Raw genomic sequence first — 23,796 nt, 5'->3', positions numbered from 1 at the left:
GAAATGAAGGCCACCTCTTAAAGCAGCAGGGTTTTAGAAATGGCAACCTCTCTATTTTTGCTTAGGAAGGTCTTGAGTTGATTGAGTCTGAGGCTTTCCAGAAGCAGCACGGCACTGTAGAAGCTGTCACGAGAAAGGGCCAGCACAGAGCCAGATAGGGAAAATGATTTATTCAACATGCAGCAGCACAAATGCATTGGAGATGTATGTACAGGTAGGACTGCTGGGGATGAAGCAGGAACCTCACCCTACAGACAAGGAACATTCATGGTTTAATTTCCGAAGCAGCAGGACTGTGGTGCGTGTCCATGTCTGGGTGGCTGCTGCTGCTGAAAGCACCTGTGCTCTCCTGCCTTCCTCCAAGTCACAGTGAGATCCACATGCAGGGAAGCAGTGACCCTGCTCCTCAGGACACACCACCCAGGCACTGCCCCCATGCCTACTGTGTCTAAAGTGCTGGCAAGAACATGTCTGAGGCAGAAAGAATTCTCTCCTTGTCCATTATCTCCCAGTCCATCAATTTAAAACAACTTTCTTTAGCATCCAAACAACCCATCCCTCTCCCCTGGCTTCTGCATCAGGGAGCTGACAAGGCTGAGATCTCCACAGGCTTCAGACCAGGACAAGCCTGAATTCCACCTTCAGGGGTTCCTGCATCTGCCTGGTGCCTCTGATGAGGGCCTGAGGCTTGTGAATCCCATTTTTTAATTTATAGGGATTTTTACTCTGCAGCATAGGAAAGAAAATTCAACTACGAATAACTGCAAGCTGTGTTTGCAGCAATGGTTTTACAGCCACCATTCATTCCAGCATGTTCTGTGGAGTTTTCCTACATGAGGTAGGAGCCCCTGTACTGCTTTTCTCTGTGCTGCTCCCACTCCACGTTTGCAAAGAGCTGTTCCTTGACAGCCCTGCTGGAAATGCAGAACTGAGTGTCCAAGGACTGAGCAGGCACCTCTCTGTGTTTATGTCAATAGGTGTTAAAAACCCCCATTAATTTACAACAGTCTGTCAGGGCTCACTGAGGCACTGCTTGAGACTGGAAACTGAGAAGAAAGAAGGGGCTGCTGACACCAAGTTTTGGTGATTTAAACCTTATTTCTAGGAGTTTGTAGCTAAGGGATCAGCTCTTCTGTTAGCACTGATGTCCAGCAAAACTGTTTTCCCCTTTGTAGGGACAATTGCACTTTGCCACTTAATACAGGGAACAAAGAAAATAGGGCATTAACCCAGCACATGCCCCATCACAGCCCAGGGGAGCCTCTTCCTTTTCTCTGCCTGCTTGTTCTGTTTTAATACTCTACGGCTCTATTATTTACATCTTGTAGGTCATTGTACTCAGCTCAATAAAACACAGTATTTGACTATACCCTTAACACTGCCTGCATGAGGAGACATGAGAGGCATCTCTCCTTATCCCTGGATTCAGTCACTTGCTCTGACTAGTGATTGTAAAGACAGTTCTGTGTTCCAGGTGCTGTCCTCCTCCAATACTGACCAAGACCCTCCAGCCCTCTTTTCTCCTCACTATGCATTTCCTCTTTTCCCCACACTATGGAATGCAAAGAAGGCAAAAAAATAACCAGTGTAACCATTTGCAGACAAAACTCAGCACCAGCTGCCCCAAATGGATGCCCCAAGGCGGCAGCCAGCAGCGTAAAATAAATATAAAAAGTAAAGATACAGCAGTATGGTACACACGGAGCGAGGGGCTGCTTACACAGGCCCTGGGGAATGAAGCAGGAGAGGGGGAAGGGAGCTAAGTGCTATTTCAGTGTAAAAAAGGAAGCATTCCCTCATGGAGCAGCATTATTACTCAGCATGCTCATGGGCCCATGTGGCACAAGGAGGTCACAGGCCCAGGGAGGGTCTGTCAGGGCTCTGCGCTGAGCTCGCGGCATCATCACCCCACAGCCTGTCGGGATCTCTGGACAGCAGTGCAGGAAAAGCCAACTAAATCTCCTTCTGCTGACAGGTCTTCCCTCAAAATACAGTAACTTCAAGTTTAATAGAGTGGAAGATAGAACCAGATTCACCCAGAGGTCAAAGTAAAAGCAGCCAGCACTGCCTGTTGCTGGCTGCCTCTCAGTTCATGCTTGGCATAAGTGTTCCAGGGCCCCTTCAAATGTGGGGCACAACATTCTGGACTAAAGCTACAAGCAGAGTGGTCAGGACATGTAAACAAAGCTGAACATCACCAGTGGATAGCATGTGTGTCCCTCCCCACGGCACATCCATTCCAGTCCTGTGGGATCCTGCCCTGGTCCTGTCAGAGTCTCTGGCAGTGTCCTAAGGTCATAGATTCCCCCACTGCTCTACTGGGGGAAACTGATCCACTTCGCCCACTTCTGTGCTGGGCTGATCTCCCAGGGTGAAGGTCAGTCTGTACCTCAGCCTCACCTTCTCCTGCAGGAAAGACAAAACCCGAAAGCAACGTGAGAACAGTCCCAGCTCAACAGCCCTGAACAAAACACTTCACTGTTACAGCTCTACAGAGAGCACAAGACTTCTGTTGTACAGAGCAGGGGCAGGAGGGTTCAGGTTAAGTTCATTGAGTTCAGCTATTTACAAACCTGAGTTATTCACCTTACACTTTCCATACCAAAAAACTTTTACTGCTTAGCATGGAGCAGACCAAGAAAAGCATGAATGACCTGTGAGCATAGATTGCACAGACGTGGCCAGTTGCTACACTGCTCTAGGAGACTGCTGCTGGAAAAGTTCCAAAATTTACATTCCTCATCATGTGGAGGAAGATAAAACAGTTCCTGCTCTGAAAAATGTCTTGCAATACAGTAAGCATGAGATGGAAGCAGCCCTTCAATCAAACCACAAAGTTTTTTGAACAACCACTAAACCCCTCTGACATTCATCCTTTTATCTCAGAGATTTCAGCTGATACTTGAAGGGCACTTTCATTGTAATTCTCAAGTATAAACATTTAAATTTGTCAAAGAATTAGAAAGTCTTCAGTTTTGTGCTTTCAGAGCTGGCTGACTGAATGAGTGACTACAGCAAGGAAAAACATCTTCTCAGATGCCCTTACCATCATCATCAGAAAGGGAAGTGTCAACCCCATTGTGCCCCTGGTCACAGAGAATGATGGAACAGACGAAATCTGACATTTGCCTGCTGGTTCATCAAAAGTACGGCTACAGCACCAGTCAATTTAGCATTGATCTAATTATCAGCAAAGCCAGGCACCTTCAATGCACAGGAGAGTCCAATTCCTGATGCAGCTTTGCTTCCCTTTAAAGCTGAGCCTGACATGATCCTTGCCCTTTGACTGGAAGAAGTACACTGCCCCTTCTCATACCTCTCCCTGCCAAAGACTGTTGGAAAGAGCCTCCTCTAGTCCTGAACTGAAATACCAACATTCCATAGTAACCACTTCTGGAGGGCACATTAGAATCACAGATAATTAAGGTTGGAAAAGACCTCCAAGATCATCAAGTCCAAACTTTTAGGAACAAACAGCTGTAGCTGCTCAAATGTTTGGTCCCACCCCTCCACAGAGTTCAGCTGATATCAAACATGTCTGAAGAGGGCAGGATAAATCCCACTGCCCCTCTCACCTTCGCAGGATTTGCCAGAAGCATGACCTGGGTGATGGCAGCTGGTGGCTGGATGGGATTGAACGGAGACAGCTCAGTGCCAGAGGGTGGCTGTAGCTTCACCTTCATGGACTGCAAATGAAATAGAGAGCAGAACCTCAGGGATGATCTCCTGCCTTGGGGACAATGAACAGGCTGGGGGGACAACAGCCCATATCCAAATGGAAGAGAATCAAACCACAAGTGAGAATGAGGGAACAAGAGCCAGCCCAGCTTGCAAAACACAATAGGAACAGGCAGATCTTGACTTATCCTGCTGTGTTTTCTGCCTCTGACAAGAACCTTTGTGTTCTGGAAAGAGCACTGTGGAAACCCAGGGCACCAGGAATATTCCTCTGTCTGCCCTGACCCCCAGGGGAGCACTGACTTTGACCCTCATTCATGGAGAAAGTTTCCCAGACTTCAAGATAAACTAGAATCCACAAAAGTGTGAAATATATTATAGAGAGTAGTGTAGGTGTATCACTTGGTGATAAATTTAGGTTTGGGGATTTTTAGTATGTTGTGGATGGAAGCAAGATGGCACAGGGTGTCATCCTGGGTTTCTTCTTCATGCTTCTTCTTCCTTCTTCTCCATGGGTTTGGGTGGCATTTTGTAATTGGGCAGAAAAATCCTCATTGTGGGCTCTGTGGGATCAGTTATTGGGTTAAAAGGGAAAATAATCTAGGAGTCAATTCTTAATTGGATAGTTTAGTCTTAAAAGACCTTGTACCAAGAGACTGTTGGCCATCTTGTGCCTTCTAATGAAAAGCTGCTGAACTCACAGTAATGAGACTATTTTACTGATAAGAAATAATAAACACTTGAGTCTGAACATGAATTACTGTGTCAAGTGCCTTCAGTCCAGACCCAGACAAACCAACAACTAGTACCCCCAAAAGCACAGCCTGTGGAAAGGTCAGACCAGGCTGTCCCAAGCCTCTGAGTCCACGGCCAGGCCACCCTGGCTGCAGTCTCTGTGCCACGTGTCCCTACCTTGGGCACGGCCGCCTGCAGCACGATGTTCCTGACAGGCAGCGGCGCCGTGTTCAGCATGGACACCACCACCACCAGCACGTCCGAGCGCCCCGGGGGGCACTCCCGGGCAAAGTGCAGCAGGATCCGGAACCCGTTCTTGTCATAGGCTGTCACGGGCAGGGCACTGCCTGCCACAGGGAGAGAAGGGAGAGGATCCAGGTTTGTGTGCAGCACGTGGTCTGAAGCAGCACCATGTGATCAGGATGTTCAGCTGGAGCTGCTCATCCCTTCTCTCTATTTCATGAACTTTGACAAGAAGCTTTGCCTTTAAAAGTATCCAGAGCAAAGTGAAAAACCTGAAATACTTACTGGGTTTAATGGATTCCAAGGGAACATGGACATTGGCCAAAGAAATTTCAGGTGCTTTCATGGGACTGCCTTGCTGCTGGAATGATGTTGGCTGGAAGAGAGGACTTCCTGATCCAGCAGTGCAGCTGTTTGGGAAGGGAGCTGGAGGGGCCCCAGAGGCAGTGGCTGCCAGCCCTGCAGGTGCTGCTAATGGGGCAGGGGTGACAGTGGTTGGCAAAGTCACCCCAGGGAACACTGAAGGTGTCGCCATGCCTTGGGTGGCACTCCTGCAAGAGAGACAGAAAAGCCATGGTGAACAGAGCTGGAAAGGAAGCAGGAATTTCACCAGCACCCAGAGGTAACAGCTCAACACAAGGACAAAGCAGCAGCTTGGAGTCAGGCTGGAGTCTGTGACTCTGCACAGTCTCACATGAGGAGAACTACAAGGACAGGGGTGGTGGTTGGGTTGGGGTCACTTCTTAAGCCAGGAAGGAAATGGGGCCTCTAGTACCTTAACAGCTAGTTCCCCTTCACACCACACCTTTGGATCAAGCAACAGTACAGCTGTGTGCTCTGCCTGCCTTTCCCTCGCAGAGGTGGGAAACTCATATTAGTTTGTAAACTGAAACCTCTGAGAAGAAAAATCCCAATCCCACATTTCTACCAAACCAGAGAGTTGAAAGTCACCCTCAGAACCTGGCACTGCAGTGAGCTTGGCTTCTAATTGCAGAGCTAAAGCAAAGTCAGGACTTTTGGTTACCCTTTGGCTTCTTCAAGGAGTTGTCCCAATGCATCCATCTTATGTGACATATTGCCCCCCACAGACGAGCTGAAGTACCCAGGAGCAGCTGGAATATTCATAGGAGGCCCTGCAGGGGCAGCTGGTACAGCAGGAAATACAAATGGTGCTGAGTTTGGTGCTGGGATGCTGGGAGCAGGCTGGGAGGCTGGGAAAGCAGAAGGCAGCGTGGCTGATGTCCCACATGTGGTCTGTGATGTGTGATGGAGAAGAGCGTTCCCTGCAGGGTTGCAAGCAACAGTCACCATCTTCGGATTAAAGAAATCCAGGTCCAGCTGCTCATTCTGAAAGAGAGGACAGGCAGATGCTCTAACTCACTGTTGGCCCTGATGCAGAGATGGCACTGCTCTCTTACAGAGGGACAAAGGTTTACCACAAAAACAGGTTCTGGGTGACAAGCAGCAAAGTCTGCAGCCTAAGTCAGGGATACATCTGATCTGTAATTTAAGCAAAGGGAGGACTAACATCATGGGCACAGATGGGACACTGAGAAGGCCAGGTTCAGGGATACCTGCTTAAACACAGCTATCCCAAATATTGGGGCAAAGCCAGACTGCCCCTTTGCCTGTGTGTGTGATCACATGCTTTTCCAAGGTGACAGTGTGTCCTGAGACCTCCCACAACATCAGTCTCTCCCTCCCTCCCCTTCCCTGAGACTCCTCCTTTGTACCTCAAACATGCTCCACTGGTTGTTCTCTGAGGTCTCCTTCCCTGCTGCAGGGGCTGGGTCATTCAGGCCTGAAGGAAAAAACAACAGGAGGAGAAAATTAATTCAGTGTAATTCCTTGGCTGCTGTTTCAGTACCATCAAAACTTGATTCAGCTCTTCCAGAGCCCAAGAACCTGATGAAACACTGAGATGGACTGCAAGTCTGTGATGAGGAAGAAACTGACAGCATCAGCAGCCAACAGTCATGCCCTGCACACAGCTCTTCTAACCCATCCATTGCCTTCTGCTGTTCACATCTGGGCTCCACCGACAGGCGGGCTCCTATGCAAGCCCCTCTGAAGCACCTTCTCCTCAGCACAACCCCACAATCAGGGCTTCATCTGTCCCAAACTGCACCCTGTACACACAGCATGTCCCAGCAGCCCCAGAGATCAGACTTCAATTGCACTGAACAGTTACTTTCTTGCAGCCAGCTCTGGGAAGATTTTAATACTGACTCACTGACCAGGGCTTATATTCAGAATGATGCAAGGGAGTGCTCCCTGGAATCCAGGAGCATGGAGAACACAAAAGTAGCCTTTCTTGGGATGGATTGAGCAGCCCTTTTGCAGGGCCCTCAGCATCTTACCCAAGCACAGGAGCTCTTCATCCAGCAAGGACAGGGAGTTGGTTGTGCTGCCCTGCTGAGCGGGTGCCGTTTCCCCCTGGCTGGCAGAGCTGCTGCGCGGTGGCACAAAGGCCTGGGGAGGAGGAGGGAGGATGGGGATCTCAGCTGGGCCAGGGGCTGGGCTGGGGGCTGCTGCCAGGCTCCTGGGGGGCAGCGGAGGCGGCGGCGCGCTGCTGACGTCCAGTCCACCCAGGTCAATCAGGGTGTTGAGATTATTGGTGGAGTTACTCCCTGCAGCAGACAGGAGAAGAGCACTACTAGGAAAAAAGGCAAAAGGCTCAGAGCAAACCCAGTGTTTGAAATTAGCAGAGAGACCCTCATCTGAGCATGGCTTATGGCTCTTTGTAACAGAGAAAGGATATTTGCTGTCTGGACTATATAAATCAACACAGATGTCAACAAAGACATGTTCCTTCCTTGTACAGCAATCCCTAAAAGATTTAAAAGGATGAAAATCTGCTGCAACCACTGCTCCTTCCCCAGTGCTTCACAACTCATGAGCTCTTCAAAAATCTTTGAACTCAGATGAGGGAGGCTTTGGGAGATCCTACAGCATTATAATAAACAGAGGTTACCAGACAGCTGGAAAGCTGAAGGAAATTCATACCACCTCAATCTTCATATTCAGAACAGTCTTGTCCCAGTAAGATGCTGCCAGGAAGCAGCAAAAATGTTTGAGTCCCAAGTGGTAATTCTGTCACACTCGTGTCCAGAGCTTTCAATGGTGAAGCTCAAGTGTGAAGTGGGCAACTGGCCTGAATTCATAATGGAATTACTTGCAAAACCAGGAAAAGGATCCCTGGTCCAGCTCCTACTCTTCAGCTCTTGTTTGATGAAATGTTTTTGATAAAATTGTTTTTGATAAAATTATCTTCTTCTTACACATTACCATTAAGAAACAAGACAAATATGGGGAGGAAAATGTATGAGAACTTCCAGCCACACAAACTGCTCACATGGAGGTTTGCTACTGATGTCATCAAAGGTTTCAATAATATGGACTGAGCAATGGAGAATGCAACGCTGCAGCACTGCTGCTCCTGTCCAGAACTGTTTATCCACTGCTCAGGAGCCTTCTTGTTCCCCTCTGATTCACAAACTGTTGGCCACAAGAACCATCAAAAGCTACTTTAACAAAACAGGAAACATTGTTCAAAACACTTAGAATTGCAGGATTCAAAAATTAAACAATTGGCTTCCCAGGAACTCACCTTCCACTACAGACATCCCAGGGAGATCCACTTCACCATTGATCACTTGCCCCTCTATTATTTTTTTATAGGAATTTATCACACGTGATAAATTGTCACTGGCCTGCAGAATATCCCCTACAAGAGAGAAAAACTTACTTCCAAGGCTTTAGTCACTTTGTTCCCACTTATGCTGAGAGTGTTCAGTTTTCAGCTAAATAATCAGCAAGAAAACCCATGAATATTTGGCTGTGAGCTCCATCACTCTGCCTTTGCCACATTTCTATAAGCAATACCCTGACCTTTTCTAGCTCCACACACATTGCAGTACCAAGAAAAAAATGAGCCCAAGGTTGTTCCCCACAGCAACTCCCTTCCCCTCCCAAAGCAGCAGCTGTCCCCCATTACTGCTCCCATCCTCCTGAACGAACTTTACTATCCAGTCCTTGCCTGAACTGAAATGATAAGCACAAAGAGGGAAGGACTGTCCTTTATTAAAGCAACAGGAACCAACAGTGAGCAAATGACTTTATAGCTGAACCCTTACAAAGGCAAGGAGCACAAAAGCAATTAAAAAGGAAAAGTGTGCCTAGTTTACCCAAACTGCTGTCATTATCCTCTGTCTCACTGGCCAGCTTGAACAGTGTCCTTCTTTTGGTTTCACACCTTTCATAGAGCTCCTGAAAGACAGATTAGGACAGAGGATTTCACCAGCCAGGAGCCACTGCCAGCAGCACCAGTCAGCACAGAATGACCCCCAGAACAGACCAGTCTCACTATGCTGACTGTGCCAGTGTGTCTGCACAGCCAGGATGGCCTCTGTGCCCAGCTCACAATGCTCAGCAGCGTTACATGAGCCTGGGGTAACACAACCTGCATTCCCAACACATTTCTCAGGCCTCCCTCACATCAGCATTTACGGCCAAGTTCTAATCCAAAAGACATGTTCCTTCCTTGTACAGCAATCCCTAAAAGAGCAGAATCATGCTTCAGCAATTAGGCTTCAATTGTGCTGCAACCACTACTGAGTCTGCAACCACACAGCAGAAAGGTGGCAGTAACAAAATGGTTCACAGAAACAAACATGTTTCTTAAGCATCTTACCACTCTTTAAAGACTTTATTGCTAAAAATAAGTGGGTTTGATTTTTTAAATAAAATAATGTGCAATTCTTAAAGGCTCTGGGCCTACCAAGCCATCCCTGGTGGTTGTTTTCACTGATGTTCTCCTAACCCTGAAACACAAGCTAAAACTCTTCCTCTGAAGGGAAGGGACTATTTTCTGCCTCATTCAGCCTTTAGTTTATTCATCTACAGTGCTGCAACAGACAGTTATGACCTGCAATCTGAGTGCCCTTATAGGATGTAGAATTAGAAACTGCGGCTTCCAGGTTCTGCCATGCTGCACCTCTGGAGAACAGCTGCACCTCACTTCAAGCATAGATGAAATGGAGCTACTCCCCACCCAGTCTTTTGGTGAAAGGCACTAAAAACATGGATATTTTCTTGCCTGCTGTTTGCAGCAACTGCTCCTGTTTCTCACTACTGCTCTCCATTTTACTACAGTGTTTGTAATTCTCTGCAAAACTCAAGTCTGTAAGAAAGGACTGACTCCAGGATTGCTGGAAAGAAGGAGCAGCTCAGACCAACCTTCATGAGCTCCCTGTCAGCCTCTGATGAGTCCTCTTTGCTGTAATGAACCAGCATCTCATTCAGCAGCTTCACATTGTTGTTCACCTCCTCCAGCGTGTGCATGCGCTTTGTCACCTTCTGGATCCGAGCCTCATCCTTCAGGGTGGAAAGCACAGACAGAAAGGGTGAGTTTCCTTCTAAAAGCTCACAGCAACACAACCACTGATATTATCTGCAAATGTGTCAAGTAATGCCTATTTAAGGTTAAGCCAGAAAAAAGCAAACAAAACCCTTCTTCATTCATGTGAAGCTTTGTTTATTTTATTGTCTTTTCACCACCATTCTGAAATTACAGGCAGCCCCATATTTCCAAAGTCTCATTAGACAGACTTCAATGTATAATTACACCACTAAAAAAGTTCCAAAAAGTTCCTTTCTGACCTTTTCAGAAGATTTTCTTTTTGTTCACTTGATGCCACTTAACTAAAGAGAGGTGTTTGAGGCAAAACATTTACTAGGAACAACAACCACACTCTGGTGGAAAATGTCCACCCATCTCTGACTGGAGATTCCAACTGAAGACGTAGGAGAATCTGCCTTGGGGACAAGAGGAGCTTGAATGAAGTATCTTGGTAACCTATACAACCACTACAGTCCAGAAGGTATCCTTTTATTTGCCAGATTCCCAGTGAGTCACTTCCTGGACTCCAGAGTTTGGAATGACTGCCATGGGTGGATGCAGCACAGCTCTACAAACAGGAAGGTGTTTCCATGAACTTGTTTGTGAGAAAAACCAGTCCAGTGACTCAGTCCTCAGCATCCAGGGGTGGTACCACAATGCTCCCACCAAACCTTGATATGAAATCCCACCTTGAATGATGGGAATGTGGTTATTTACAAGAGACATTCAATTCCTGCCCCATCATCCACCAGAGACACCAACTGTAGACATAAACATCACATTTCTGTGACACAAACATCTCCTAGGTACAAGCTAGAGACCAAATCCTAACCTCTCCACCATTTGAAGTCAAACTGCTTAAAACCTGGAAAGCAGACTGCTTACCTGAACCGATCCTACAGGAATTTCTTACCTCTTTTACCATAGATTTTATAAGTTTGTTGGCCTCTTGTAAATCATCTGGGTTTTTGCTTTTCAGCAGCTTGGCTAGAAGCTGAAAGACAAGAAAATTATAGTCAGAAAACAAATAAAGACCCTTGAGCAAAAGAAAAGGAATCTATATGAACAATTCAGGGGAAAAGGGATACAGCCCAGTATTACAAAGCTCACATAGCTTCCATAGTTACAGGGACTTCAGCAGGAGTCATTTAGAGTTTATTATCTATGTGAGTTGCTGCATTCCTGCTTTTACACAGGACATATTCGGTGACATCTCAGTGACTTCTGGCACTAGATAGTTATTCCTCCCATACATTATTTTTCCTCCTGTGTGTGAAACATTCTCTGCTTTCCAGTACTTCAGTATGATGGCACTTTAACATAAGTAACCCCATAATGGTAACACAGACAAGGTCTTAACTGGAACTTTGGGTTAAGCAGGTGGACAAAGCAGTGAACTCTGCAAAAGTACAGATCATCCCCCCCAAAATAAAAGCCACATTATTATACTTTGCTTCCTTATTCTAAATGTGCACTGAGTAATCACTTTTCATTAGTGATTTTGTCACAAGCCTTCACTGTACCTTGGATTTCTCCTCATCATCAAACACCGGGTTCTTGGGACGAGGCGGTGGGGAAGGAATCAGTGTTCTGTCTGCAGGAATCACAGGATCAAACATGACAATCCCTGAAAGTAGAAAGGGATCCTGTGGGTCAGCACACACACTCACACCAGGCAGGGCACACAGGTACTCCCAGACTTCTCTCAGAGCCAACACACATCTGTCCCTGATGCTGCCACACTGCTCCAGTGAACAATCCACATCCCAGGCTGACTTCTACCTGGATGTTCTCCCAACCCCATAACAAGAGCTAAACTCTGCCTCTGAAGGGGAGGAACCATTTTCAGCCCCATTCATCCTTTAGTTTATCCATCCACAGTGCTGCAAGGGACAGTTATGACTTCCAGTATGTGTGTCCTAATAAGACAGGATGGTTTCCAGAACTTTCATGGAATCTATTTTTCTTGTGAAGCTACTGAGTTTTTTTCATTGTGCCTACACAAGAAATGTGTGTCAGCTGAACTAAAGGAACAGCTGCAAAGCCATTTAGTTAAAAGAACACAAAAAAAGCTACTTGGAAGCCCTTATTTCACTTTAAATTAGACTTGTTCAAATCATCTAATAACTATTTCCACAAAAAAAAAAAAGAACTTAGAAAAGGCCCTTCAAACCAAAACAAAAGTATTTGCAAGGTATTTCACTAATTTCATTAACCGAGCCAGCCCAACCCTGCCCAAGGCATTTACACATAATGAAAAGCTTTTCAGAGAATTTCTCCCTTGTTCTATCTCCCCTCAGAGCTTGTCTTGATCCCATTTAATTAAAAGCTGTATATTTTGTGACACTCTTGCTCAAAGCCCAGGCTGGAGAGAATGCATGAGCGAGCAGCTGACTCCCTACCTTGTCTCTTCAGCATGTAGTAGGCATCCTTGATTTTGGATTCCTCTGGCAATGCCACAGTCCAGCTGTACAGCAATTCAATCACTTTGGACTTCACCTTCTCTGAGACTCGGTCCCCCAGGTACTAAGTGTGGGAAAAAGATCCAAATTCTTTATGTTCTTAATTTCTTTTTTAAAATAAAGCTCTGTGGAAGCTCAGTGAAATAAATTCAAAGGTGTATGATCCAAGTTCAAAGATGGTCTAAGGTACATTTCATTAGCAGGAAAAGGTGCTCCTCTAATAGATTTGAAATAACAGTGAAGAGAAGCTTTGTGATTACCTTCAGCAAAAGAAAAAGCAGTTGTTCTGCTGGCTCCAGGATTTTGCTATTTTAAAAATTACAGCAGTAGAGAGAACCACCCCCTCCTCTGTCTTATGGGAGAGAATTTGGGAATGCATTGTTGCATCAATCATGCCATAGGGAAGATTTTCAGCACATTAAACTCATCATGAATGCTGTGGGACTTAGCCTGGCACTCTACACAGCAAGTCAGCAGAATGAGGACTAGAACTCCATGGTGTGCTGTCAAACCTCTTGTTTTAACCTCTGCATCACATTTCTCTTTCACAATGACTGGAATTTCATTTTTTAAAACAACACAGCCCAAGTTTTAGAAGCCCTTTAGAGCTACCTGAAGGATTAGAACAGCCCAGAGACTGTATAGTGATAGCAATTTAGTACAGTTTCCTGAGAAATTTAGTAAGGCATAAAAACCCCTCAAACAACAAGAGCTTAGCTAACGAATGCTCTTGAATATAGACTAATAAGTGCAATGAGCCAAACAGAACACTGCAAATATTTTGGATGCTGTCTGTAGCTTACAGAGGTCAAACAAAAAGCAGCTACAGCTGTAACACTCAGGGACTAACCTTTGGAGACACAACTTTTATTAACTCATTTAAAAAGCGAAACTTCCCAACTTCATTATGAAATCTTCTCCCACAATTCTTCATACAAGCTTCCAGCACCTGCATTCAAGGAACAGAAACAGGGGCTGAAAGCAAATGGAAAAACCCTACAATAACAGTGTGTGTTCTGCTTAGAGGGGAGGTAGAGGGCCCCTGTCAGTGAAACAAGTATTCCTGCTCCATGCAGACATCCATCTCCCATCTTTAGGGAAGACACACCTGGTGTCCCACCCTCATCCAGGTGCATCTGGGTCTGTGTTATCTCAGTACTTGGCCTCAACAATAAACACAAATCTTGCTGGAAGATAACAAAGGAAAGCAGCTCAAACTAACCCAGAGTTGTTTCTGGACACTTTAGGGATGGAACTGTGCTCCCTCCCAGGGATCAGGGCACTCAGCCCCAGCTGACCCCATGGACACATCCTGTGCCCCCTCTACCCCACCCAGGTGATGCAATGGGATACATGCCTGGATTTAAGGGGAGGAGTAAGGACTACCTACTGTCAAGGCTTGCACTGCCTCCCATTCCTGTGGTGACTGGATTTTATGAGCCAGGAGTCTCACAGCTATCTGAGGCCTAGAACAGAACAGGCAAACACCATGGAGGACTTTAACACTTTCACAATTTCTGCTGTTTAAACAAAGTGTCTTGCAAGTAAAGATTTTAAACATGTGAAGCTCCACCAGCATTATCAGTGATAACCCCATTTTACAGACTGGCAAATGGAATAATTTTGGCCAGATGAGAACCCTGGAGCTGCTGAACCTGAAATTAGAAGCAGATTCAGAATTCCCAGTTTCCCAGTGCTCAGTCTGGATTAGCCACACTGCCTTTCACAGGGGAGGCAGCATCTTCCCTCTGTTGTAGCCAGCTCTTCCTTGTGATATCAGTATATATTAAAAAAATTGTAAATGTCTGATAATGGAATTTCACACTTTAAACTGTGAACATTTATTTATTAAGTCTAGAGCAGTTTGGGACACCCACCCTTCAAGCTCCTTATTGATCTGGTCACAGAATCCAATGATATATTCCCAGTCTTCTTGCCTGTTGGATGGGTTGGTGGCTTTATCTTTGGCAAGGAAAAGAGAACATATTATCAATCAAGAGAAGAAACAGTATAAAAGGTCATACATTTCCTAGAGAAAAGCATCTGACATCCATTGCCAGCTCTAACAAAGGAGAAAGAAGTCCACACGTGGTATGTCTGTTCAGGAAAAAAGGGTGTGTCCAAGTTGAGACATCCAAACATCCAGCAAGAACCACTGCTTTTTCCACAGAAAACAGGTGGCCAAATCTCAAGTGTTTAGAGACAGGCTATTCCCATATCCTAAATGAGAGCACAGAATAAAATATTTCAGCTCACAGTTTCCTCTGCCTGAAATGCTGTCTCTTTCTATTTGGTTGTAACAATAAATTCTTTAAAGGTTAAACCCTCACACTTTCTACATATGAAATTATTTTTGTATTCCCTGGGAATTTTGCAGAAGGAAGAGCTGGAAGATCAGATGTTTAATATCAGCCATTTAGCATTAGCACTTGCTTTTGGAGTCCCAGCTGTTTTGATTGATGCCTTGGCATTTCCCCTGGGATTTATGAACTGAAATTTATTATTATACATTGAGTTCTTCTTGCAGGTAATAAACACTGCAGCCCGCACCTGATCAGGAACTCAAATCCTACATGCAGAAGCTAAAAGATCAACACTTTACTGACAGGGCTATTTCAGTCTCCTGAAGGATCCTCCCTCAAGCAGCAGGACCTCACTGACTGCACTGATTGCAGAGTAGTGAGGCCATCAGCACCTCTTTGGTTCTGAATGCATCTTCTCCATGTATTTTACTTAACCCTGATGCAGCAATGAATTTACAGGAGATCAGATTCCTGCTTTAACCTAATTTTCCAGCCAAGATGACCAGACGTAATGGTTTTTCTTTCTTGTAAGGGAAGAAACAATGTACTGTACCTGTCCCTATATATCTAAGAGCTGGCCTTTAAGAAACCTTCCTAAAAATTTTAATATAATGGAAAGAGGTTTAGGAAATTAAATATTGCTTAGTCAGGTAGTATAGAGCAGGGGATGAAGGGCAGGAAAAAACCCAGCATATATCCCTGTACTTTCATCTCAGAGGGAAGCATAACAAAACAAACACATGCTGCATTACCAAGTGTCATTTTTTAGCTGCATTACCAAGTGTCATTTTTTATCATCATTAAAACATATCCTTTTACCTTTCCAGAGACAGCTAAACAGTTGTCAGGCATCTACTCCAAACCCTCCCTTTCCCAGTGCACCTCAGCCCTCCTACTGTGCCCATCTTGCAAGGTTTGCTCAGGTTTTCCTCCTCACTGAATGGTATTTATAAAGCAAGTAAATTTTTCCATGGATTGCACAGTAAAATATTCCACTGGTGAATGAATCTCTGTGCCCACTGCTGACTTCCATGGGACCCTAGATGAGCAGAAAACAGCAGTGAGGGAGGAATAATTGCAAGATAACATCCTGTAGAACTTGCTGAGCTACCAGGCTGGTCTTAAACTCAAGAGATTCAAGGGAAGCTCAGTTTAAAAGACAACTTCTGCAGAGCCAAACAACTGTTCCAAATGTGCAGCACCTAAACTTATTACCACATTTCCAACTGATGAACACCCTGGAAGCATCATGAAACCACGGACTTACAACAATCTAAAGCCTCTTCATGCAAGTCAAACAGCACTGTGGTGGTTTGGTGCTCCAAAGCACCTCTTGTGCCTAGCAGGCCCAGAAGAAAAACCACTCAGTTCCTGGCTGAAATTAAGGGAATTTACTTAATAAATGCAGGAGGAGCACAAACAGATAAGGACACACAACCAACTGGACTTTGTTGGCTGCACATCCTGAAATTAGGAAAATGATGTGGTACAAACAGGAAAATGTAACCGAGTTTCCCATGCTCAAAGTGTTAATTTAAAAGCTGTTCCAAATATGTCCAAAAACTTTTTGGAATGACACTGGATTATTTCATGCTCTCAGACTCATCTAAGTTTTTTCTGCAAAAGCTCTCACACAGACAGTGAAGTCTCAGAAGGAGAGAGTGACTGCCAAAGGGAAGCGCTGTTCCACATGAAGAAATTTCCTATTTCTAACATTCATAAAACCTCCATATGAAACCTTGGTTCATAAAAGTTAATGAGCTTGATCACAAGTCCTGCCCTGGCTCTGGAGATTGATGTATTTGCATGACACAACACAAGAGGGTGTATGGATAGCTGTCCCCAGTCTCAGCACAGCCACATGAACTCAGCATCCCAGCACAGTGGAATCACCTCACTTCACCTACAGGAAGCTGTGTCACGTCTACCACGTTGTGACTTACAATCCTCTCTTTTTATGCAGAATGCTTAAAATGTGGGCAAGGAGCTCATCTATGCTGCTTTATGTGAAAGGATTCAGTCCAGGATGAAGAGTTGGTGCTCTGGAATATCAAGTCCTTGGCTTTTCTGTTGAAACTGCCAACCAAGGCCCATTTGGTACCAGTTATTTGCTTCCACAGACACTTGTCCACCTGGTCCCCTCCTGAAAATCCCATTTCACACTGGCAACCACATGAATCTAAGCTAGCAATCTGGGGACTAAAGTCTTGGCACTGCCCCAGTCCTGCCACCACTTCTGTCTCAGTTTTCAGCTTTTTTTTAAATGTGCTCAGGACAAACAAAGCTGCTTTACACCCACCCTGAGTATCAGAGCCACTCAGCCCTCAGGTGCTCTGCCATACTGAAATGCTAATGAGGCAACATTCAGATTAATAATTAGATATGAAACAAAGGAGTTTGTTTTCCCTAGAGAGAAACTATACTGGAAGGCAGAGAACCACAGAGCAGCTGGAATGAAGAGAACCACAGACCATTAACTGGCTGGTAACAAATGCTCCTGTTTTCCTGGGTTCACTTCTCTACTGAAATGAGCCAAAAGCCACCCCAACAAAGAGTTTCCACAGGTCAGGCTTAGCCTGTGATTCCCATCCCAGGCATGTCCAGGCTAACAGTCAGACTCTGCAGTCCTGGGCCGAAAAGAACACTGAGCCAGACAAAGAAAGGAAAAAAGAAATGAAGAACAGTTATAATATTTTATCCATTTGCATCTGTTCCACAGTGGAACACTGCCTTAGCCTGACATGAGCAGGATACAAGAAGCTTCCTTTTGGATGCAGCAGAAAAAGCAGCATTGGAGTCAAAGGCTCCAGTTGTGTTTGTACAGCTGACATTATCTCCTAACCTTCTTCTGTTTCAGCTCAGAGCAGAAGCAGAGCCTGCCTGCCAGGAGGGGACAGGAAGGATCACCTTCTCTCATCCCAGCTGCCTGGAATGAGGCAGGACATGCAGATGCCAGATCATCCCAGGTTGAGGCGCAGATCTTGCTGCAGCAGCAGGACACGAGGATGATGTTACTTCATGGCTCTGTGACTCCACCTGATGCCAGAGGCAGGGCAGCAGGAAGCTGACACCACCACAGGAAAAAAAAAAAAAAAATGGAACATTTTCAGTCAGAAATTCTCCACCTTCCTGTGGCTGGGAAGTTGGCTGTGCTGCTGAGCCGTTCCCTTAGGAGGGGTACAGCACGGCACATCCTCAAGGTTGGCATTAGCCGCGGCTTTGTCATGATCACAGAAACGCCCTCGGGAGGGCAGGTGAAAGCCGGGAGCTGCAGCAGCTCTGCCCGCCCGGCCTCAGGACCCTGCCGGTAATTCCGGACACGGAGGGCTCCGCTCCCTGCGATGGGAGGGGCGATACCGGCAGCGATCACTGTAGCAGTGACCTGGCATAAAAGCATCCTCCTAAATCTGACGGCAGCACTCAAGCCTTGAAAAATGTGTGCCCCTCTTCAATCAGGCTCGCTGCAATGCTTCTCACAGTGAGTAAGGCCTTTGCAACTCTTCCCTGTAGCCCCTTGGCCGAGGACCCATCACCTCTCCCTTAACTTCCTCAATTAAAAAATATGCCCACAAAACAAGCAGTCAGGAAGCATTCCAGGCTATACAACCCAAAATATCCTTCCTACTAGAGACATTTTCACACACAAACTGAACTGGGTGAGTCAGCTCTCCTCAGAGAAATATTGCAAGGAAGGGATGTGGGTGTTCCTTCTTGCGTCTCACTGGCTACAACAAAAGATATTGACAAATTGTGGGAGTTCAGAGGAGGAGCAAAATCGGTAAGGGGACAGAAGGGATTGAGCTAAATTGAGAATAGATGAAAACATCTTTCAGCCAGTAACTCGGATAACAGACCATGACAGCATGTATGTATTTGAATTTTATATAAAAATACCAAGAAAAAAGGAGAATTATCTAATCCTGTTTATGGGAGGATAGCTCCAAGGGTAACAGGTTTTGCACTCTGAGGTAATTGGGGTAATGACTATCTTCTGCTGTTTGCCCAGTACCTGACCACTTGGAACTTCACTTGCTGCCATAATCAAACAAATAACTATTAAAAAAAGGAGAAGAAAATCTAGGCAACAGGCTATGATGTGCAGCATGGCCTCCCACAGACAGCAGCAGGAGCTCCTGTGTGTAGAATATATAAAAAACATTTACAGTTATGACTGATTTGTTCAGGAATCAGATCCCTGTGTTCTGTACAGCCCGAGCCCAAATGCCATGGGCAGCATGGACAGACACACAGGCAGGGGCCACTCAGCAGAGGCTGGGCATCAACAAACAACGGGGGTTTGTCCCCTCTAACCTTTAAGGCACCTTAGTGTGACAAAGGGGTTTGATATATTCCAGCCTGTACGGAATGGATGTCCACGACTACCCTGAAACTGCAGCCAGGCATAAAGCAGGATTTGTCTGCTTAAAAATCACAGTTGTGTAACACATGAATACAATTAATTCATCTGGGAACCCCCACAATTCTGAACCACACGAACAGCACTCGGGCTGTACACTCGACGGGCCACAACCCAGGCAAGGGAAGAGACGGGAGGGACAGACACGAACCATGACTCTTTATGGACAAGAAAAAGCAGCAGCCTCGCAGGGGCTGAGCTGCAGACCTGCCCGGTGCCCCCGTCTCCCGCGGGGAGCTGCTACCGGCCCCCGGCCGCTGCCGCGCCCCACGCCGAGCTGACCGCCGGGAGGGGAGGCCCCGGCTCTTCCCCCGGGACGGCGCATCCCCGGGTGCCGAGACCCCGTGCCCGGTGTGCCGAAACTCCCCCGTGCCCGGGGGGCTGTGCCAACCCGTCCCCAGGGCGCTGTCACCCCCTGGCCTCCCCGGGACGGCCCCGGGGCTGCCGCCCGGCTGAGGGGGTGGCGGGGTCGGGCGAGCGGAGGCTGCAGGGAGGCGTTGGGAGGGGCTGAGGGGCCAGCGGGGCCAGGGGTCGGAGGGGGCCGGGCAATGCCCCCACGCCCGCGGTACTCACTCAGCCACGACTCCAGGCTCTCCCCCTCAGCCTCCGCCATGTTGCCGGAGCGACCCGGGGCCCCGCCCCGCCCGCGCGAGAGCCGCGCGAGGGGGGCGGTGTCGGTTCTGGCCCCGCCCCATCCGCCGTGGCCCCGCCCCGCGCGGCGGCGCGCGCAGGGAAGATGGCGGCGCCCAGCGCGGCGGGGCTGGGCCGGCGGCTGCGGGCGTGGCTGCCCCGGTGAGCGGGGACAGGGGCCGGGGGGCGCCCCAGGGGCTGGTCCCCACCGCGGGAACAGGGGCAGCGCGGGAGGAGGCCTGGGGGCGGCTCGCCGGGAGTACACCGGGGGTGCGGGGAGGGTTTGCGCCGCACCGGGAGCACGCGGACAGGCCGCCCGCCTGTTTTGCCGGGTCACACAGGCATAGAACTGTCAAGGTTGGAAGGTTGGGCCTTTAAGGTCATCCAGTGCGACCATGCACGCAGCATTGCCATTCTATCCCTAAACCACATCACCCAGCGACAGAGGCAGACGCCTCTTGAACAGCTCCAGGGACGGTGACGGCCCCGGGCCCTGCGCAGCCCTTCCAGTGCCTGGCCACAGGAACAGTGACAAAAGGGACAGAATCCGCACTGAGCTGCTTGCCCCACTGCCACGTGATGCCTTTCACATCCAGGATTCCTTCTGAGGCGTCTTCACATCTGTCCACATCTGCCTGCATCCCTATCACGACACAGCACGTGCACTGGGTTACAGCCCCGCCTCTCTTGGTCCTTGCAGGATAATGCCCGTGAGATGGAGCCGCTACAACCCCAGCTACTTGGAGCCAGAAGTGAAAAAGGAATTGCATCAGAAACCTTTAGAGGAGCTGACTGAGGAGGAAAGGGAGCAAATGGAGCTTAAGGCTGTTCGACCCATCAAAGCTGCTCCTCCCAGTCTCTCAAGTTCCGTGTTCAGCGACCCCATGATCAGGTCAGAGAAAGCAGCAGCTCCTCCTCTCTCCAAAAATGCCTGGGAACTGTGCTGCCCTCTTCTCCCTTTACCTGCTGGCTTCACATTACCTTTTGTTACAGCACAATCCCTGTATTCTGGGTTAATCTTTTCCCAAAAACGAGTCCATTGTTCTGCAGTGATTAGAGATAATTACAGCAGATCTGGCAGCACCCACACTTAACCATGGGAACAACACAAAGGAACGGGGGTTGGAGGCTTATTTCTTTGGGTGATAAAATCAGAATTCATATCAGATCCTATCTGACTTTGTCTTTACAGTAAATTCACCAACATGATGATGAAGAGTGGAAATAAAGTGCTGGCCAGAAGCCTCATGTCTCAGGTAAGAACTCAGGTTTCTTCTCACTATTATGTTAAAACTAGACAAAATGGAAGGCTGCGATGTCAAACCCACTGGAATTGGGATTACCAGAACTCGGGTAGTCCATCTCTGTGGTCCTGATGTGCTTTGCTCTGCCACACGTTGCTTGCAGCATGATTCCTCTGATAAACCATGATTTGTTTGATAAAATGTAACATTGCCCCAGCCTCCTTAGTTCACAGACCAGCAGATGACAGCTTCATGGAGAACCTTCTCTTTCCATCCTTCAGTATTCCTCTGTTCTTTTGTACTGCATAAACACAGGGAATACCCTTAAAAAGCATGATTTTCTCTAAAGATCTTTGCAGCTCTCTGTCATGCCTTACCCTCTGTATAACTTGCCCTTGAAGTCCCACAGATGTGTCACCTACAATGGAACAGCTTTGAGCCTGCTCTGACCCACACAGCCATAGCTATTAACTGCTGTTCCCATCTGGTCTCTTCCACCCCTGAACTCCCTTCAAATGGAAACATTTTGCCCAAATGTTTCCAATTAACTGCTGATTCCTGGTTACAGAAAAGCACACAGGTCTGGAGGGGAGGCTTTGCAGGGGAAGATGCTCAGTGCACAGACCCCTCCCTATTCCTGGCTCCACTTTGTCCCTGCCCTTCCCTGGCTTCTGGCCCAGGTTTGTGCTGCTTATCCCCCTCACCTGAAATGCAGTGACTGGTAAGAGAGACTGAAGAGCTGGAAGAGGGTGAAGTAAAACTTGAGTTAAAGAATTACCAGTGGGTCTTTTGCCTCTGGGGCTGGTGGACCAGCTGCTCAGGTGAAAATGGGGTGCCTGTAAAAGTAATGTAACCTCATGGAGTGGGAGAATCCATCTGCCCTGTATGTCTTCTTTCTTGCCTTTCTTCCAAGACTCTGGAGGCCATTAAAAGGAAGCAGCTGGAGAAGTACCACAAAGCTCCAGAAAATGAGAAGGAGACAATTGAATGCAACCCCTACGTCATTTTCCACCAGGCTCTCAAGAACTGCCAGCCCATCATCGGGCTCAGCAACATCACCAGAGGAGGAAAAACCTACCAGGTGAAAGGGGGCCTGGGAGCACATCTGGTTGTAAGACAATTAGCTAGGGAGGCAAATGAACTGGTTTCCACCCCATCAAGAGAAGCTCAAGATTCTCTCTTCTTAGAAAGAGCCACTTTGCAATCTGGAATAAAACAGCACCTAGAAACTGTCCAAAATCAGGATTCCCACCTCTGAGTATTGTGCTTCCCCTGTGACAGAATCACTTAAGGTTGGAAAAGACTTCTAAGATCAATCAAGTCCAACCATTAATCAGCAGCAGTCTCTGGTTCTCTGACTAGATTTGAGGAGAAATACACAGCAACTATTTTCCAAAGAGACAGAGATCAGCAGCAAAAGAATTGGTAGTCTTTGGACTACCAGTCCCATCCTTTCAACTGCACCAAGTTGCTTGGGGAGAGGTCCCAAACCCTGGGGCAGGTCAGCATGGCAAAATGGGTCACCTAGATCCAGTGGGATATTTAAAACACGAGCAGAATCTGTTTCTGAGTATGGGCTCTGCAACCCTTGGGGCCTAAAGAAGAGATGAGATGTAGAGGCATTTGGAATGAGATGATCTTTAAGGTCCATTCCAACCCAAACCATGCTGTGATTCTGTGACTTCTCTGTATTCAGTGCAGAGATGGGGTGACCATTTCCCATCTCTGCTAACTCAAACCAGCCTGGACCCAGCTCCCAGACAGGCCAGAGTTTCCATTTCAGTAGCAGTGGCCAGTTCCTATGGACAGAGCAGGGGAACTGGCAGGGCTCAGCTGTGGAGTGCGGGTCTGGCTGCACAGAGCAGCACAGTGAGCACCTGCAGGTGCAGCTGGTGCAGTGTGGCTGCTGGGGAGGAGCAGCTGCTGATACCTGCCATGTTTCACCCTTTCCCAGGTGCCCGTCCCACTGACGGACAATCGGAAGCGCTTCCTGGCCATGAAGTGGTTGATCACCGAGTGCAGGGAGAACAAGCACCGCCGGACACTGATGCCAGAAAAGCTCTCCCAGGAGCTGCTCCTGGCCTTCAACAATGAGGGCCCTGTCATCAAGAGGAAGCACGTCCTGCACAAGATGGCAGAGGCCAACCGGGCGTACGCCCACTTCCGCTGGTGGTAGGGACCCTGCGTGGGACACGCTGCCATGGCCTGGAGAGCAGAGCCCCATGGCTGCCAGCCTGGGAGAGGGCAAGGGGGAATATCCCTTGCAGGCAGCTTCTGTTCTAACCCAGGGAAAGCTCACACGATCCCCACAAGCTTCTTTTTCTTTGTGCTTGTTTGGATGGGGGAAGGGGGAGTCTGAGTTACCAGCCTCAGTGGGGCTGCTCCAGTTAGTTCATAATCACTTCCCTGTGAAGACAAGCCTTAGATGTTTTTCTTACAGTAATGCTAAACAAAACCATCTTTCACTTACCTGTTTCCTGGGGATCTGAAATCTGAAAGTCTTTCTGCTCCTCAAATCAGCAATGTTTTTGGCTGCACAGCTGAGAGCAGAGCTGGATCCTTTTCCACAGGGATTGGTACAACAGGCAATAAAAGGCCCTTTTTGATTTTGGCCATCAGCAACATGGTCTGCACAGATTTGATGGGAATGTGGACAAAATAAAACTGGTTTTATGGGAAAGGC

The 23,796-nt window shown here is 47.5% G+C and overlaps 2 protein-coding genes across 4 annotated transcripts; one reads left to right on the top strand and one right to left on the bottom strand.

The window, feature by feature from the left end:
- Positions 1 to 155: 155 nt before the first annotated feature.
- Positions 156 to 19,959, bottom strand: GGA3 (golgi associated, gamma adaptin ear containing, ARF binding protein 3). Of its 3 annotated transcripts, none has more exons than XM_054644806.2 (17): positions 19,813 to 19,959; positions 14,397 to 14,481; positions 13,910 to 13,985; positions 13,370 to 13,468; positions 12,460 to 12,583; positions 11,581 to 11,684; positions 10,971 to 11,051; positions 9,895 to 10,032; positions 8,844 to 8,925; positions 8,267 to 8,383; positions 7,017 to 7,286; positions 6,390 to 6,457; positions 5,681 to 6,003; positions 4,942 to 5,207; positions 4,591 to 4,760; positions 3,576 to 3,686; positions 156 to 2,406 (listed from the first exon to the last, which is right to left on the bottom strand). In XM_054644806.2, the coding sequence occupies exons 1-17, from the start codon at positions 19,850 to 19,852 to the stop codon at positions 2,296 to 2,298; spliced, it is 2,265 nt and encodes a 754-aa protein (XP_054500781.2). In that variant the 5' UTR covers positions 19,853 to 19,959; the 3' UTR covers positions 156 to 2,295. The 3 variants fall into 3 exon arrangements, with proteins under 3 accessions (XP_054500781.2, XP_077044251.1, XP_077044252.1); XM_077188136.1 differs by lacking the exon at positions 19,813 to 19,959 and adding an exon at positions 17,730 to 17,865; XM_077188137.1 differs by lacking the exon at positions 19,813 to 19,959 and adding an exon at positions 17,665 to 17,860.
- Positions 19,899 to 23,796, top strand: MRPS7 (mitochondrial ribosomal protein S7). The gene is made up of 5 exons (XM_054644864.2): positions 19,899 to 20,031; positions 20,570 to 20,761; positions 21,062 to 21,125; positions 22,027 to 22,194; positions 23,068 to 23,796. Exons 1-5 carry the CDS (start codon positions 19,976 to 19,978, stop codon positions 23,287 to 23,289), a joined length of 702 nt encoding a protein of 233 aa, XP_054500839.1. The 5' UTR covers positions 19,899 to 19,975; the 3' UTR covers positions 23,290 to 23,796.

Source organism: Agelaius phoeniceus, chromosome 19 (assembly GCF_051311805.1).
Source record: "Agelaius phoeniceus isolate bAgePho1 chromosome 19, bAgePho1.hap1, whole genome shotgun sequence".
In the NCBI taxonomy this organism is placed as follows: Eukaryota; Metazoa; Chordata; class Aves; order Passeriformes; family Icteridae; genus Agelaius; species Agelaius phoeniceus.
The sequence above is the reverse complement of the archived record's forward strand: the minus strand, read 5'-3'. Positions and strand labels throughout refer to the sequence as shown.